The sequence below is a fragment of the Trichoplusia ni genome, chromosome 23, assembly GCF_003590095.1.
Source record: "Trichoplusia ni isolate ovarian cell line Hi5 chromosome 23, tn1, whole genome shotgun sequence".
Taxonomy (NCBI): domain Eukaryota; kingdom Metazoa; phylum Arthropoda; class Insecta; order Lepidoptera; family Noctuidae; genus Trichoplusia; species Trichoplusia ni.
The window spans coordinates 708,377-725,460 of record NC_039500.1 but is presented as its reverse complement, the minus strand read 5'-3'; the positions used below and the strand labels follow the sequence as shown (position 1 = coordinate 725,460).

Below are 17,084 nucleotides of genomic sequence, written 5' to 3'. Positions count from 1 at the left end.
TTCTATGTATAACCCAGGTAATAAACCATGTGTGCTCCTACTAAGTTTCGTCAAAATCTGTTTTTTGAGCAATAAACATCCATCAATACAAACCATCTTTCACGTTTATAATAATTGGGATGGTCTTGTCTAGGGGTTAAGAATATTATTAAGAAAACCATTCCAAAGTTGTTTTGAGTAATTAACTCCGAAGGCGAATGAGTGACCAGCATTGTTGTATAAATTAATTTATTACCTGAACAACTTCCATCTTCGTTGCACGGAGCGGCAAGTATCAAAAGTATCTGATAGTATTATAATTGTTTCAAGTCTGAAGGCTCTTAGCAGAAGAGCTCTCAAAACTTGTGCAGCTTCGCATCCCTATAAATTATTTATGGCAGCTGAGCAATTTCCTTATTCCCTGACGTGCGGACTCCCTAATTAAGTGGTATCAAGTACCTCTTATGTGTCATACTCAATTGTTGTATTAACGAGAGTGAGGTTGAATTATGACTTCATTTCTTATCTTCGAGCAACGGCTGAAGAAAAAAATAACAATAAAAAAGCCAGTCCAGTGCGAGTTGGACTTGCGGATATGCGACGCTGAGGGTTAGAAACAAATAGGCTTAAAAAAATATGAGGTTAATGACCACCCATTAAATTTATGACCTTACCAGGCATTGCTTAACCGCGTTTTATTTTTTGTTTTATGTAAAAAAATCTACTGTTTAGAAACCATTGTTCATGAGACAAACGGTGACAAACGGACACACAGTATATCCGTAGTAACTGGGTCCCTTTTTTACACTCTATTAGTATGGAACTCTAAAAACTGGTATATTAAATACTCGTAATAGTGCAAAAAAACTGCTCGCAACGTATAATTATTTTGTTCTTAGATTTATTTTTGTTTGAATAATGAAACAAAAGAAGAAGAACAAACGAATGCAATATCCCTAAATAAGTAATCGAAGTCAATAATAAAAGGGAGAAAGTATTGTTCAATCAAATCAATCATACTTTCCCAAATGCGGTAATACAGTTACTGTAAAAAAAGGTTGAACGCCAGTCGGCACGTTCCTGTTATCATCTTGTTTATTTGCACCCAAATGTGGGACATAATAAAACGCCAAGTGACGCGGGTAGGGTGCAATAAACGCCCGGTGCTCCCCACGACTTCAATTTCAAGAATATTTTTCCACGTGCAACATAATCTTGAATTATGATTCGTTTACACTCGCTCGCTACAGCTTGCCGCATACAAATGTTACTGTAATCGGTACTGTTATAAATAACTAAATCATCTCCATGTACTCAACAATGCATCAGATACAATGTTGGGTAAGAACATTGAGTTTCAATTAAGCAACCGAATTAATTCCCAAGTCCGGTCAGTATTTTCTAAGATATTTGTTAATTAATAGCGGCTGTCCACTATAGACGATAACCAAGCATAATTGAGAACAGTCCAAGAAATTCAACTGATTAGAAATTCATTGTCAGAAAACTGCTACAGCATCAGAATAGTTGAGTACTCCTAAATAGTTTGCGATATTTCGGTTGGAATGGTCAATATTAATTACAAAGTGAAACGGGGTCCTCCGTGGCTCGGCTCCTACAAATTTATTCAGCTAAATTAAATGACACTAAGTAAATAGGGAGCAAATTGGTAGCAGTCTATTGGGGCCCGAGTGGCTCTGTGACCAGTTACCGACTTAGTTTTCGGTAGCAAGTCAACTCGAGTACGATATTACTTCATTTGCAACTTTATGGTACCGCATTTCCTTCGGCGAGAGCGAGGGTTCCGCTCCCCACTTGTTTTGTAAAAATAACTCGGAGGAGGTTTTCTCAGAATTATTATCCGGCCTCCTTTGTTCTTGATGTAGTGCCGAAAAAATAGGGCATTCCAACTGGCCCTTGTCATGTTCGAGTCAAGTGCAGTGCCTTTATAATTGATTGGGGATGTTTGTTTATTTAAGTAATAAGGGATAAACATAGAAAGTCTAAAAGCCGCATTTTTCTAGGTGTATTTTTATATATCTGTCCTCTCATCCCACTTAAAAGAGACGAAAACAGCTGGACACTTAAGATTTGAAATAAAGCTGAAAAAAACTGTGATAATTTATTTTTGTGATTTCCTAAGCATACTCTAAAAAGCATTCGTAGAGCACAAAGCATGCGCTAATCGACCTTGCTACATGTCGCGAATAGTAGGTTTGGCGTGGTGACCCCACAGTCTATCCATGTTGTCTAACACATATCACACAATACATCCATGTAGATTCCATATCTACTAAGATACAAGTAGCTATCTGAATATACACATGTTGTGCGAACAACAATCAACATCACAAAAACCTCGGCATTACCATACCAGTAATACATCAAATGTATTTTTATCTTTTTTCCTCGAATTAGGAGCATCACGGTTAATAGACAAGACAACACCTCAATAGATCATTTTCCTCCGCTTCGTCTCTTGAGGAGTGAAAAGTTAGTGAGTCGTGGAAACAATTCCCTTGTGGCTGACTTTCGTTGAGACCAAAAATAAAGCTTTTTGAAAATAAAATAACACGGTTTTATTGTTTACACGGGTGTAATGTTAAACAGATATTGGGGATTTTTAAATAATTATTTGATGAAAAGTTTTATCAAGCGGTAATTCTAAAACTATGGGCCGTTGAATATTATATATATATTGTGCAGAAACATATTTTCATAATACGTTAAAATCGCTTTTTGAAAACCATTTTACACATTTTAAACATATATTTCAAGTCAAAAGTACTTATATTATGTAGTAGGATGCTTACGAAATCCGAAAATAAAAGATTATTTTTGGTAGAACCCCAAAAGTTTTTTTTTACCCCTTCGGGAAGCTCAGGTTTGATGGCAACCATTATACAACATTTACCGAACGGTAAACTCGAAACATAAAGATTTAGTCAACGCGTTAAATTGTGCTATCATGCAAATATCGATACAATTCCCTTCCAAAATAATCTTTAAGAAAAACAATGGGAGCATTAACAGTATCGGTTCCGATACCCAATTCGATTGTAGAATCGATAAGATTGTATCGAGTAGTATCGAGTAGACTCGATTAAGGGTTGCCTTTTTACGGTATCTTCGCTATCTGAGATGAGAATCAGATATAGCCACCTCGTTTTGCGAGAGTTTCGGATATTACGGCTTATGAGCTTAGCTAAAGGCACTAGTTGTACAAACACAGTGCTGTTACAAAGCCACTGACATCTTACTTGTGTTTTGAAGACAGCTGAACAATGAGAAGCTTACACTGAAAATTAGTCTAAAATTTAACTCATAATTAAAGTATTTTCACGATGTGAATTCATTCACATTTCATTCACATGGGATAACATAGATAACAATTTTAATGACAGTCAGGTCCTTTTTTAATAATATAATGTATGTTGAGACCATACTTTAGTTTGCAGTGTCGGTCATTATCGCCATTTCAAATATACTGTACGAAGTCAACACTATAAGCATTTTGACTTTAGTTTTTAGAAATATACAAATGTTTAAAATTATAATTTCGATAATAATAATAACATTTATTTCTGGGTCTTATAGTTCAATCTAGACATGAATCATTCTACATTGTTATGATAAAAACCATGCTTTTCTTGTTTCTGACATAGACTTTATGATTGCACTTACAGGGTAGTTAAATTTACAAGTACTTCATACTCAGATCTAAATGTAAGCAATAACGCATGATGTCAGTCCCTTTAATACAACTTCGGACAGACACAAATCATGGCATGCAAATAGTTTGTAGAGATATTATTTAGAAATTTCCTGACAGACTCTAATAGTGGAGTACATACAGTTTGTCAGATACGGCTAACATCTGCCTCCAATATATTATAACATTTATTAACAAAGTTATATGAGGGTTCGTGTTTGTCGTAAAATTTAATAGAAACAGGCCCACGTGAATTTATGAGGACCAAAATGTGGGTCGATCGAGAATCCTGAACCTAATAATCCCCCCGTACGAGTATTTCCACAATTTTGGACTCACACAATATTTATTGAGAGATTCCCTTTCAACGGACGGTTTTAAAATTGGAAAGTATTAAATTGGGTTTATTTTTATATTTTTGGGGTTATTTTTAAAGTTTTGTATTTTTTTTGCCTGCATGGTATATTTACAAGGTTGAATGATCTTTCTTTGTGTAAATGTTACTGAATTTGATGATTGTTTTATTTATTCATTAAATGTTGAGGATTAGCAATGAATAGTTTCAAAAATTTGTATTCCTTTAATATCGCAATATTGCAGATAATCCTTAACTTAAATCTCATGAGCAAATCAACACATCGGTAATTTTGTGCAAGGGTTTTTTTAGCCACATCAGAGACAGTGGCAGTTTAAACTGATTCCTAGTTCTGATTCAAAGACCCAAAAAAGAAAAAACACAATATCTACTTTTATTAGTCTAGAACATGATAAACTAAATTAAGCGCTTCCAAAATAGGTGAAGAACATACCAATTCATATAATTTATCAAAACACATTTTAGGCGACTGCACTCACACGTACAATCAAGGAGTACAAGTTCCGGGGAATTCTATGTTAATGCATGGAAATCATGCGCATGTTTTCACGCCCTACTTCCAAGCTCATTCAAGCCGGAGGAAAAATACAAAGGGCCTACTACCACCACTTAAATACTGTAGCGGATGTGGAAGCGAGAGAGAGTACTACGCGCCGTAGCACTTCGTGGCACGGCGTAGAGCAGCGTAGAGCTACATCCCGCTTCTACGACTGAAGCAGTATTTCGTTAGGAGTCGGTGGTAGACCCTCTGATCATTATTTTACGATGGGTGAAACGGGGTAAAAGTAATGCGGAATAATCTTTATGGAATTGTATTAAAAATTTGCAAGCTGGATTATAGGGGGAGTGGATTGGCGGCTTGTGTGGGGAAGTTCGGCTTTCATTAATGTAAGTTCGGTTGCGATGGTTTTTTGATTTACAAAAGGATTTCTGTTCTTTTTTTTGTGTTTATCTGGTTTAAGTAAGAACCGTATTTATTTGTGCTTTTTTTTACAATCAAGATCTAGGTTCAGATCAAAAGCTTTCAAGCAAAACTTTCAATTATGCATTAGATTTGAAATTATTTCCAAACTCTTTACTTTTCTCATTATCTGTATGGTATAGAAGCTACCTAAACGGAAACATCCAAATAGAAGTTCTTATTGATACCAACCCAACTGTGTCACACTAATATTTTTCAGATACCGAAAACTTATAAAATATGTCATATAATAACAATAAAGTGTGTAGATTAGATGACGCGTCGTGTGACGTTATTCCTGTAAGGGAAGGCCGCTGACTCGGCGGATACAATTTACAAAAGTGACAATTCATCTTTGTAAGTGCTACCCCGATACTGCGAGATGAAATATGCAAAAACTACCACTTATTCATATTGCAGATTGCTTACCACTGTGCCCTTTTTATTGTTTTCGCTGAGGTTGTGTTGGAAAGTAATGTTGTTTTGATATTATTTTTGCTTTGCATTTTTTATGCGAATTATAAATTGTCTCTTAGGTTATTTTTTGAGGGTTGTTTTTTGTTTACGCTGAGTGCTGGGTGTTTGGAATAATAATTTGTTGATTCTTGTGAAGGGATGAAAATAAGTCTTTATTAAAGGTATTTTAAATAGCTTTTTATTTTGTCCAAACAAAAAAGTCAATCCTGCATAACCTGTGATAAAAAACCTTTCTAATTAACGAAAAAGTGTTGTCTGTTTAAACACTGTCTTACAATTTGTAAGACAGCTTCATGAATGATTTTAAAATACCACAGAGAAAAAATTAAAAGTGACAAAAGCACTGTAACAAAAGCTGAAGCTCAAAACTAGTCACGAAATTACCTAACATCTCAGGAACGCAAAACCTCCACATTTACAAGTAAAAAACGCAACATAACCAAAATACCTCGTTCAACAAAGTACATTTTAAATAGCCAACAAGTTATAGAATGTCGAAAACTTTGTACAAAGCACAGAGGGATAATGAACTTGTTTGCTATATGTTAATTAAATACTCTCTAAGGGATTGGCTAATGGAATTCCCGAATATTTACCTACAAGGGTTGTGGTAATGGTACATGCTGAAACTTACCTTGCTCAGAATTTAGTTATCATCACATCAAACTAACGTTAACTGTCTGTCTGTCATGTTATGTGTGGTACGAGTTCAAAAGTAAAATGTTTTTGGAAATGCTTTTATTTATGGTAATGGAAGAAAATTGTGGTATTTTGGGGACAAATGGTAAGTATAATATTGGTTATTAAATGATGTAACGGTTTACTCACGCGTATTTATCGGGGTAGCCCGACTAGTTTTGGCCCCAACCGGAGTCCTTAACCATGAGCAGACGCGGCGGGATCGCGAGTCGAACATTTAATAATGAATCAGTCTCACGATAGTTATTATAAAAATAATATTGGTTTTTAAATAAATGATTTCCTTGCATGATACATTGGGTAAAACATATCATAAACCTACTACAATTTACTACTAATGCTACGAGTCAGATAACTTCATCTATACACACTTAATAATCGCATAAAATTATACCATCAAGAAACTGCAGTCTTGAAAGTTTAAAAGTTAATAAATATAATTAGCAGAACCAGCTCAAACTCAAGCCATAATAATTATTGCATTAAATATCAAAGAGTTCGATAACAGTCATGTACAAAGGCAAGACCTTCACAATTTACGAGCTTAATAGGAGCGACATTTTCATCGGTCGTCTAAGGAGGTCTAATTCAATTAAGAGGCATCAGACCTCGTTTGCATGAGTTTGCATTTTTAAACAAAATCGAGACAGTTCTCGAGTGGATTTTGACAAGCAGATGTCCTGCAAGGACCTCCTCCCTCGGGACTCGCTGGCGACGAACTACGTAATTTGAATTTGGAATGCTAGTAAATTATGTTAGCTTTGATCTCCAACAAAAATACGAGCTGAAAAGAATCGCATTATTTAAATATTTGAACGTGTTTTGATGCCTTTGTGATGTTTGTATTAAATTCGTTTGGATTGGTCTCGAAAGAAAATTATATTACGAGGAAAATTCGTAGAAATTACCTATATTTCTTCAAAGGAAATTTGTAGACATATTTCCTGTAGCTAGGTCAGTAGTATAAACATGATAACGGTGCTCTACATGTCTGAAATGAATACAAACATTTAGTTTACCTATTTTCTGCATTTACTGAAGTTAATTTCCCTTTGTTTTCGTCCCTAGCGTAGCAAAAACCGTATTATTCCGACAAAAGACGTGCAATGTACACACTCGAAAGATTTAAATGAGTCGATAACAAATGACAGAGCGATGTCCGACTGCACTGCTCCCACTGCTTCCGAATGCAAAATTCGATATTTGAATTTCAAAATAACCGACGAAGCATTGTGGGTACTGGCTCATGATTCCCGCGTAAAATAAAATATAAGACTTTGTAGCGACGTCTGAATGCCAATTTTGTTGACTGTAATTCAAATTTTTATGTGAAACCAAGTGCAGGATAACGTTTTACACATCTGGGTTTGTGGCCGAAACGAATTGAAAAGGATTCTTTTATTCTTTGCAGTCTCTGTTGCTGAGTCAACTGAGCGAATTGAATTAGCTGAATGTTGGTAGTATGATTTTTGTCCTACTTTGTTGTCTGTTTTGATATTTGTCTATTTTAAGGAAGATTCTATGCTGTGGTTTTATTTATTGTGATTTTGTGTTAAGTAATAATGTGTACCCGAGCTATGGAACAGTATTGTAATAGTAATGTGATGTTGAATTTCGAGTGCTTGTAAGGGATTAAACTAAGTAAAACAAATAACAATTAATTTCCTATGTTGATTCGTATCGAGCTAGTTAGTCTAATCTGAAACGCTTAATCTATATCAATAAGCGTGGTAAACACTTGCTGATATGCAAACGAACATGGTTACACTTAGGTATGGTATTGTGAAAATATCTTTAAGTACAGTAAAGTAACACAGTAAGAGTATACAAAAAGAAAATATTATTGTTTTTGTTTTAGGGAAAATAAGCCTTGGAGGACGTCATAAAATTTTTGGTTCGAAGCTATTACGAGCTTTGGTAAAGATAGCTATAATTGTTTTGTTTAAAAGAAGGAATTTTGACAACCCACCAATAGGTTGAATTCGTTGGCGCCAGGATGATTCCAACATATTTCTAAACTCGTAGTTGGCCCCTGAAAGATCTAAAGTCTCGGTAGAAGACTCCAAAATTTTCAGGGTCAACAATAACTATCCTTGCCAGTATCGGCTTGATGCCTTTGATCGCATCTGCCTTCAACGCAGACACTAGAAAGAGATCAAAGGCAGACACTAGACTCCAATAGACTAGGCAGGATTGATACATTGGAGGACTTGACATCAGTGCATCAAGTCTCAAGATAATTTGAGAATATCCATGAACATTTCAGAAATAAAGCTTCCTTATCAACATTAATGGCGATATTTGTTCAGTAAGAAACTTATCCCTATCCTAATAAAAGAAACACATAACAGCTAGTGGACTCAAAAAAAATTAGGTTAAAAAATTACATCTTACCAATGTTGGTGACTTAGTGCAAGTTTATGCTTTCGCCAATTAATGACCTTCATTGATATCAAAAGTAGATAGAAGGATTGAGAATACTAATGTTAGTTAAGCTTACCAATATCGGCGGCAGCGTGCAGCAGGTCAGCCAGTAGCTCTGGCTCATGGCAGGCGATGGCCAGGCGGTCGTCGTGCAGGCGCGCCGCGTCCAGCTCGCCCGGCGCCGCCTCGCGCAGCTGCAGCGCCACGGCACCCTCGCCGCCCACCGACGCGCTGTACATCAGCACCGCGCGCGGCGAGAACGTCGGCAATGGCAGCCGCGTCGTCTGCACCTGGGGAGAGAAGACTGGGTTAGTAGATGACCTTTTAGATCCAGGTAGGTTGTACTCAGTCAGCCAAATAATGGATGTCATTGTAGGAAGAACTGACTTTGTTGATAGGCTTGTGGATCTAGAGATGTGTGGCTAAGATCAAGAACGAATGTTTGCATCAAGCTCCATATAGGACGATAATATTCATAATAAAGGGTTTAGGTAATAAAATGTTTAGGAAACTGATGGTACACGATATGACTATTGAAATTTGGTAAAATATATGACCAAAACTTTAGAGATACAGACAGACCAATTCAGAAAACTTTTAGTTGTTTTCCGTTTTCGACAACCTTTGAACGATTGTATAACAGAAAGGCGTTATACCCTGCAGATACCTGTTCAAACATTACCCTTGTTAACACAATCAAATTACCGTACCGTTGAGATGCATTTGACAGGCATCTGTACCTTTCAGTAAAACCATTCGCCGTATATTATGATGAATCACAAGAACAAGTCTGTGTAATTTCGCACGTCGTTCGAATACATCAAAAGCGTATCCATCATGATCCGAAACACGTAATTATGATTCGTAAAGGCCTACGGGATGCGTCGTTCATGAATTGTAATAGTTGGTTCATATTGTAGGTGTGTTACAGAAGGTTGTTTAGGTGAATTGTGTTGTATGTGGTATAAATAGAGTACAGAATAGAGCATATACATATATACAGCAAACACGAGGAGTGGTGTATGCCAGATGTGTAACAGAAATATTCTACAAAAATAAAATTTTGTACACAAAATGAGAAGATTATCGGCATCATCATCCTTAAATAAAAGAGAAATAAGAATGAAATTATTTGAACATTTTTTTTTCTCAACTCGCGTCATTCAATCTATTTTACATATATTTTCCATGAATAACTACTAAAGGCACCTATATTGTTCATTATTTATCATTACTAGATTGGCATATCCCACTGGTGAGCAAAGTTTAAGGAATATGTATAATCATTTGAATAGACAACTGTTCAAAAGATAAAGGGTGTTCATATTCCACACTCGGCCAGCTAGGCTCACGTCTTTGTCCGTCCTTACCCCAAATACGTCTTGTTTGTTCTTCATGAACTAGCCCCGTACAAGTTCAAACATAAATTACTTCAATTACCAACTTATTACAATACAAACATCAACGTTTTGTTCCAACTTCTACTACTAATCTCAGTCTATTGTGACGAGTAAGGGCTAGAATAATGGTTATTCATTTACTTGTAACAGGACAACGAGCTCTTCAATGAAATGACCTAGAGTATAACCCTTTCGCTTTAATTCGCTTTTTGTTTCTGGCGAATTTTGAAAAATAGCGGATCGATATTTTAACAATATTTCAAGAAAACTTAAAACTAAATGTTACTCGTAAATCTACTCGCTACGAACGTTTCGCTGATCAAATCGTCTACCAGGACGTCTTTAGTTATATCAAAATAATCGTGGAAACGACAAAAACCGCGCAATACACGGCGTAGAGCGACATCTCTCTTTCACACCCGCAATATTTCTTTAAGCCAGAGCGGCAGGACCCCGGGACACCGAGCATTTGCACGAACTCTACATTACGAGAAAATGCTCCAGTGTGTCCCCACCATTACATGGTAAGAGAATAAATAGTAGCTTGCGAGTAATTATCGGGGCGCATTGTTCATTGCCGGCGAACAGCGACAACCCAGATTATAACACGATTAAATTGGAGGGCACCCGTTAATGGAATAACGCAACGTAATACCACCGCTGTTAATAAATTGAGTTTTTGTTCCATATTGTGAGATATTTAACGGGGCTTTTGTTTTACTTGAATTAATGTGAGCATGAAATTTGAATATTTTTTTAATGCATGCTGCCTTATTTTACGTATTATGTGGATTTCAAACATATACTATTAATTTAGTTCTAGATTAAGTAACTTTTACTAATTAGTGATGTTAAAGGTTTACGCTACAGCCAAAATAATTAATTATTGTCTATGTTTATGTATACCAAACAGGTACTTGTAACTATTAATGATAAATATTTAGAATTGTTAAATACAGCATACATTTGCTTAACCAAATTTCACTAACCAAACATTTCGCATTCACAAAAATGAATACATATTGACGTAGAGTCAACCATTCCATTCCATTACCGCTAAGCCAAATTATTTACATCAAAGCGAGTCAATCACGCGTCATCGGCAACGTTTCAGCTGAAATGTTAAACATTTTATTATCCATTGTAACCAGTACATCGTAATTTCCAGTTTTGCGATTGAAACCGATGCAAATAACTTTGATAGTTCAAATAGCTTGGGTAAAGTTTAATTGCAGCTAGAGGACGCTCCGTGGATTTCAATTCCAGTATCAATTTGACTAGCAAGACTCCCCGGTTGGCTTGCTTCATGCAGATCCGGCCATGTTTCTGATTCGCTCACCGCACAGAAACTTGTAATTTGTACTAATTGTACGATGTATTTGAATAGTTATGCTATCAAACTACAGTGATATAACGCTCTAACTCAGTTTAACGGACATTTGCTTAATTCCAGGTATAAGACTTTATTTACTTACAAGACACTATTTGATTTTAAAGCAAGCTACGCATGGTCTGATAATTCATATAAATTAACGGTGTCGGTAAATATATCGTCATGATTTAGAAATATGATTCAAAGAAGAGAAACGTATTCGTAGCATTTTCTATTAAAGTTAATTGAATACTATAACAAACCCAAAGAACTTCAACATCAACTGTGATTACCAACAGTTTTATTATGTTTACCTACCTAATTTGACAACATACTTCGTCAGCTAATTTAAAGTATAAATTAAATTATTTCAGGCTAAAAATAAAACAACATCTAACAGACTATATTGATCAAACTCCACGTTTAACCACACGCCCGTACTCATATAAGAACCGCAACTAAAACAAGGCCAAATTAATTACAACTTAACGCACTCTCAAACAGTATGTATAGAACCGCAGAAATGTTGTGAAAATTGATACAACACGCCATAAATTCAAGATGAACGGGTCTAACATAATTACGAGACAGTGGGGTCCCTCAGGGCGCGCAGGTAGCACCTTGATTACATCGCGATTGTGACTCGTTAGGGGTAATCACGCACAGCCTTATGAATGCAATACTTCTTATAAGGTTATGAGGAGTTTTCTAATGTTTTTGGGTCAAGGTTACCTGCGTATAACTTGCGGAAACGGTATGTATTAGTTATGCGGTCTACGTCGCTGGAGAAACATTGAAACTTTCTCGTTGGACCTGAAAGCGGTGTTGGACTTTGCTGTGGCCTTCGATTGGGTGATGCACGAAGTATTTTCTTTGAATTTTCTTCTTTAATATTACTTACCACTCCTTTCATACAAGTTTTTACTTCAACATGGTTTTAAAGAACTAACCGTGGTTTTATGAATAGCATCTATGCGACGAAAGAAAATCAACAAGATGTAAAAAAAGCATGAAAGTTAATTAACTCTTGTAAACTGTCTTATTTTTGAGAAAACTTACAAGGCTTACCTTGACCTATAAATGTTTCAGCCTGAAATTCTAGAGCGACATTGAAGGCTAAATGGAAACTCACTGAATTTATTAATTAACTTACGTTTTCACGAACATCTTTAACGTTTTAAGGTACGGTCTAAAGCTTAAGACGTTTCGGGCAATTAACACAACATTAACTTACCGTCGTATAAATACTGCTGAGATAGGCGTCATTATCGTGTGGCTAATTTAAGGTCCCTCGGTAGGCAAGGGCACCTATTATGGACTATTAACTTTTACTAGCCGTAGAATAAATAGTCATAATATTCCATTACTACAAACAACGCTAACTAGCCTCAAACTAAGAATGGCTTGTATTATGAGTACTAGACAACTGATAAACATATATATTTTTAAATATCTACATAGACGACCTCCGTGGTCGAGTGGCGTACGCACCGGTTTCAAGGTGTCGCTAGCTCTGAGGTCCCGGGTTCGATCCCCGGTCGGGTCTATGTAAAAATTCACATTTCTACATTGTCTCGGGTCTGGGTGTTTGTGGTGCCTTCGTTGTATCTGAATTCCATAACACAAGTGCTTTAGCAACTTACTTTGGGTTCAGAACAATGTATGTGTTGTTGTCCGCAAATCTTTTTTTTTTTTAGATATAATAGATAAAGTACACCCAGACACAGAATAAATTATCGTGCTCATCACAAAACAATTTCGGTAATCGAACCCACGTATAGCAGTCAGCGTCAGGGCTACTAACCACTACAACAACAGGCTAGTCAATTAAGAATATTGCTGTTTTACGTTTATAGACCTAGCAGAAAGTGTAACAACAGAACCATTTATATTTTGACTTGTACCTACTTATGTTAGTTTCTTCTTTCGTTTTGATTGCTGACTTAGAAAATTCTGAAGCTAAAACCCTTAATACTTATCCAGCGAACTTAAAAAAAGCCCTACCTGAGCTTGCTTGCTTGCCTGAATCACTCTCACTTGTTTTATCGTGAATGTTCAAATAAGTTAATTTGAAGCTTCGCTGGCGATTTAAAAGATCTTCCTAAGTGCCATAAACTTTTTTTACCTTTAACTTAATTTTATCACAGAGCTACAGGTTATAACCTAAGTAGCTCATAAAACAAAATACGTGGTCTATAGAACGTAAGTAGCATAGCTATTACATTGCAAACAACCTACCCCCCGACTCCCTAAACAAAACTATTTAAATGAAGCAATAAATAAATTTATTCTAAGCATAGAATCAGGGTAAAAGTCATAGTTGTCGTCCATGAGAGTGCTATTTACCACCACAAGCCGGTCCCGTGGGCAAGCCGGCCGGCTGATTACGGCACAATTATACCCTGTTGGCCGGTAAATAAACACATAATAGTCCGGATGAGCAATTTGACCGACACCGTATTATTATATACGTGTACGTTTCGTTTGATGTTATTTAGAAGGCCTTTACTTTTTATGACAGACTTTTTCGGAAATAAAAATGTTTTAGAAAGCTAATTGTTTTGAAGTAATGGCTGCTGTGATATAAAGGTGGAACCTGGAATATAACTTGAAATTATGATAAACAATTTTTGTGCTCACCACAGTACTAAAAACTGATTGACCACACTGGAATCGTTATCAAAATAGGCATTTTGTTGCTTTGTGTTCGTGAAATTATTATGTAGACTACAGAAATTGCTAATATAAGCGACCTTATACACGTAACTCTGCGTAAGCCATTTCAAAGCTCTGAGCATTATCTATCGCGCACTAGTTCCATAACTTACGTATAATCCCAGTGATTAATCCCAAATAGTTTCTGTAATCTGCACTCTCATACCTACGTCTCCTGCTCAATTCATATCGCTAGAGCTTCTAATTGATAATCCAAGTCAATTCACTTGTATCTATAATAATTAAACTTAATAATTGTAGAGTTATTCCCGTTCAAATATTATTACACCGAAACACTATAATGGGTCTAATGAATAATAAAACCGTTAGTCAAATTTGAAATCCAATCCGTGAATTCATGAGCTGACAAAATTCAAAAGCTTTTAGGGATCAAAATATTTCGATTATAATGAAGGCTACTAAGCGCTACGACCGTACTTCAAAGAAAAAAATATAATATCCCTCATACCTCGATTTAGGTCAAGAGCGAACACTAATCTCGCTTGAGATTTACGCATTCGTGTGATGATTGCCGACGACTCGGCTCATTTGTTCCCGTTACGTGTTAAGGCACGATATTACGAGAAATCGCGTGAGTGATTAACCGCGTGTATTGTGAGTAAATGCTTGGCCGACAGTGCGTGCGCTCACCCTACCTGACCTGTTTTTCTGCGTAATGACAGGACGTTTGGGGAGCTCCTTCTTATTAGACTAGAGGTTAATTAATATCTTGTGTTTTGTGCCGACAATATGTACGAAGATGGCGTTCATTTTCTTTATTACGTAAGTATCATATGGATGAAAGAAAATGGGAAAGCCGCCAGATGAGATGTGAAATAATTTCTGCAAGTAATGTAATTACAACCATATTGTTTTTATAATAAACTACAAGATTTATTATGAGTTTTCAATAAATCAAAGACGGTCAAGAATCACCGTGGCTTGAGTAGGGTTAAAATCTAAATAAGCGGTAGTTTACATTGTTCCAAAGTTGGGTTGGCGTCAAGCAAGATTCGGCCCTAAAAATATTGCCATGTCATGAGCAGTCGACCCAAATGACGAAGCAAGTAAAGATAAAGGAAACACAACTCCAATGGAACTGTTTTCAGGAACCTTTAAAAGTAAGATCTCCTTATGCAGCAGTATAAATGCATATAAAACTCATTCCGTATAAACAGTCTGTATAAAAATGTCGTAAAGCTAAACGTTATTTTTCAAAACGTCGTGGCTTTTTAAAGTAATGTCTTTCAGAATTATAATAATGAGATAAGGTGAAAATTATTAACTACTAAAAATGCAAATTGTTTAAAATATGTATATTATTGAATTATAATACAACTTTTCAGCATTGTTAAAGAATTACTTTGGTTTCATTTTGAACGATTTTAGTGAGCCGAACGGGCCGTCCAATATCAAACACAAGTAAGAATATCAACACAACCAAACCCCCACTTCACAACAGTATAAAACCTTGACATTTACGACTACGAAGGATAAACTTAAAAGAGAGAAGTGAAAAAAAACCGTTGAAATTCCGCTCGACTATAAAATATAGCCAGATATTTTTATGGCCAGTAAAATTCGCATGTAAAATTGTTAGGTTGGCTTCCCTGACGATTTATCCCAGGGGTACCAACGTCATGTGTTTGACGCGTCAATTGCTGTGTGACGAGTTGAATTAAAAAAAAAGTAGAAGGCATAAAGGCTCGTTTAAAGCGTTGTTTCGTTGCGACGATTGTTGGCAGTTATTGTTCGTGTCGGAGCGTTCAGAATTATACAATCTAAATTACAATGGATTTTTATTTGAAGCAAACCTTTTTTGTTGTCGGCTTATTATAGTAGGTCCTGTTAATTAAAATGTTAAATAGTAGTTCGTTTGAAATGGATAGTTAAGAAAGTGCTTATTTGTATCCTGACTTAAATGAATAGATTTTTATTAAGGATTTTGGAATAATTTTCAAAATTATTAGATAGAGATTTCTACAAATTGCATTATAAGTATAAATAAATATTAGATACTAGCGTCCACCCGCGGATTCATCCGCTTGGAATATCGCTGTTAAGCAAAATCATATTAAAGTTGTGAAAACATGTCTCCTTTCAACAACTGTATGTCTGTTTTCCACTCTTCGATTTGTAAGTACGCAGTTTTCTCACGATTTCCTTTCCTTTTTTGTCTCTATTTCTTACTTTATAAATAAAACGTGTTACATTACATATTGATAGTTATCATACAATAATTAAATACGAAGACCGAGTGGTATTCAGTTAATTACGTTGTGTTCTGTAAGCGGGATTTATACGCGGCCGATAATTGCAAGTTTCACCTTACACGGCTCCGAGGATAATCTATTCCCTACACAAGTTAATTACCTGCCTATTATCTGTATACGGAACCACAAATATATAGGCCCAGTACGAATTTAAAGGTGTAGTGTGGAATTTTCTTTTAGAAGTCTGGGAGAATTCAATGTTGATTTTTGGGCTCAGTTTTCAGGGAATATTTTTTTGTAAGTTTAATTTTACTTACTAATATACTTATTTTATTTTTTAGAATTCAAAACAAAAAATAGTAAATACTTTCCAAGAGTTATAACAAAGTTTCAAAACTCGATTAGAATTTAGTCACAGACCATATACTTAATCGAATTAACGTTACCAAAGCATAAAAAAATAAAATCGATGTGAGTCCAGTGTTCGTATTACGACGGAACTTGGATCTTATTTGTAAAGCTTCAATAACTCCGATTTCGATCGCAAGTCTCAAAACAGAGTGCTTATAAAAAGGGTTATTTATGTCTTTATTTATTCCTCTATATTTTACGTAAGACCCTTCTCATTGTTACTACAAGGATCGTTTTTCATCTCACACTAAATTATATTCTATACTAATTGACGCAACTTCGAAACGCTATTAAATACCTAGGCTGAAGTTTGTCTGGTTTGGGCTGAATTATTACCTGTCAAGG

The 17,084-nt window shown here is 35.7% G+C and overlaps 1 protein-coding gene across 2 annotated transcripts in view; it reads right to left on the bottom strand.

Annotated features, from left to right (window-relative positions):
* LOC113504751 overlaps window positions 1–17,084 on the bottom strand; it is a 186,362-nt gene that overhangs the window by 24,400 nt on the left and 144,878 nt on the right. Inside the window, exons 3-4 of one of the 2 annotated variants that reach the window (XM_026887181.1) lie at window positions 8,705–8,918; window positions 94–96 (exon numbers count right to left, since the gene is read on the bottom strand). In XM_026887181.1, coding sequence (XP_026742982.1) covers window positions 94–96; window positions 8,705–8,918 — 217 coding nt within the window. The remainder of the gene's footprint in view (window positions 1–93; window positions 97–8,704; window positions 8,919–17,084) is intronic. The other variant, XM_026887180.1, reaches the window with a different exon arrangement.